This window comes from Castanea sativa, chromosome 9 (genome assembly GCF_040712315.1).
Source record: "Castanea sativa cultivar Marrone di Chiusa Pesio chromosome 9, ASM4071231v1".
Taxonomy (NCBI): Eukaryota; Viridiplantae; Streptophyta; class Magnoliopsida; order Fagales; family Fagaceae; genus Castanea; species Castanea sativa.
Window position 1 is genome coordinate 37,989,939 of NC_134021.1, and position 2,191 is coordinate 37,992,129.

Consider the following 2,191-nt stretch of genomic DNA (forward strand, 5'->3'; position numbering starts at 1 on the left):
AAGATCGTGTTTAAGTAGTTATGGACTTATGAACTAGACTTAGTATTGGATAGATTAATAAAAAGTTTTGTATCTCAGTGATATTTTGTGCTCTTCTTCGTAAGAAGAATTAGAGGTTTAAATTTTCTTTTAGTCATTATCATAATTATTAAATTGTATAAAAAAAAATTATAAGAGGGATTAAGAATCGGAACTTTAAGGGTAATGATAGTAATTCTAGTTAAGTTCTAGTTAAAGATGTCCATAACCTTTCATCTATTTGAAAATATATCATAGGTTCTATGGTGGGACCTATGATATATCATAGTTTTTAGGCAATGGCTCAACCTTCCACTTGCGAACAATTACAACCTCATTAAGGTTTAGGCTCTTCAAGCATTGATTAGTAAATGGCTAAGAACTACTATGGTCATGCTCCAAGCCTCCAATAAGTGGTTGATTGCCCTCTTATATTTATTTGAAAAAATCTTATAAAATGCCTAGAATTTAGAACATGTTTTATATTCAGTCTCATGTTTTTAATATTAAAAATTAAAGTACCAAATTCCTGAAACTATTTTAATTTGAAACACCTATTCATCTCTATTATTCATTTTCATTATTATTAACTATAACAAAGTAGTGAATAATAATAATAATAATAAATTGATAAATTTATATGTTACAACTGAGTATAATAAACTTTGATTTTTAGGCCATCACTTTCTCATTCCACCATTTTTACTCAGGTTCTTTCAGATTGAGTTATATGAACAACTTCCAGATAAAACACAAAGTTGAATCAATAGTATCTTATACTTCTTTACTCCATTATTATCCAAGATAACAAAAATAAGTGACACGGATGGACAACCTTTAAATTAAAATGGTTTCATAAATTTTTTACTTTAACTTACAATTTGAAAAAGGGTATAAACTTTGTCCTTTTATGTAATTTTTTATTTCTATTTCTAATTATTTAAAAAGGCATAATCTAATGTTAAGGTAAACGTAAGAAACACGCGCCATGGTGGCGTATGGGAATAGGAAATCTACGCCATAACTTTCTTGTTAGTTTCCATTTGCTGTATCAAAGCTTAGCTAAAACTATCAATTGTTTTTACCTTCATTTCCTCTTTATCTTCTTTTCTCACCATTTCTTTTTTTCTTTCCAAGACTTCTTTTGCAGCCTCAAACACCATCCATCTTTTGCTCTCTCACCCAATAATCTACTCTACTTTCATGCAAAACATGTTATCTTTTTGAGCTCCTCAAAAAACCCCCCTCTTTTTTTTTTTATATCTCCAACTACCAAACATGGAAAACAACCTACTAACAAGTGTGCACCAAAGAAAACCAACCAAGAAAGCCAAGCAACCCAAGAAAAACAACAACAACAACCCCATCAAAGTTGTGTACATATCCAACCCTATGAAGGTCAAGACCAGTGCTTCACAATTCAGGGCCTTGGTTCAAGAACTCACTGGCCAAAATTCTGAATTGCCCGACCCCACAAAGTTTTCAAACAAATATGAACATGTCGGTGGCCACCAGCATCAAACGGCTCCCGATCCCATGATTAATGATGACAGTAAGATGGATGGTGGTGATGATGATGATGATGATCATTCACAACAAGAGGAGGTGCCTGCAGTGGATCCCAGTACTAGTCAAGAACAGCCCGAGAGTTCAAGCTCTCAGTTTGAGCCGTACGATGATGTTTTCACTCCCCAGATGATTGAAAATTTGTCTGGTTTGTTGCCCAATACTGTATTCTATATATGATTCTCCTCAAAACTCGATGTGCTTAGAAGGCTGGACACAGTACTGTAAAAATTGAGTAAGCTCTCTCAAGCTAAAGGCCTAAGGCCTAGAATCACTGTACGTTACATATCTATTGTATTTGTAATTTTCTATGTTTTGTTTTTTGTTTCTTAATTATTGAATTATATTAGTATTTTGAGACCCTTTAGGCTTTATCCCATAAATTTCATATTACTGCTGGGTCCAGTCTTGAACTTCTTCTTCTCTGAAAGGGAGGATCTAAAGGACTAGAACTATCCTATCCGTACGGTACGGTTATTGACATATATGATATTATTGTATGTAATTTGAACGTGTTATTTTGTTTCTTTTTGTATCAACTTTGTTTTATTAAATTCTAGGGTTGTAATTGTAAGTTTGTAATTAAGGATGTGCTTAATTTGAATAA

At 32.5% G+C, this 2,191-nt stretch overlaps 1 protein-coding gene across 1 annotated transcript; it reads left to right on the forward strand.

Annotated features, from left to right (window-relative positions):
* Positions 1-1,112: 1,112 nt before the first annotated feature.
* Positions 1,113-2,191, forward strand: LOC142610034 (uncharacterized). The gene has a single exon (XM_075781751.1). It carries the CDS (start codon positions 1,297-1,299, stop codon positions 1,762-1,764), a length of 468 nt encoding a protein of 155 aa, XP_075637866.1. The 5' UTR covers positions 1,113-1,296; the 3' UTR covers positions 1,765-2,191.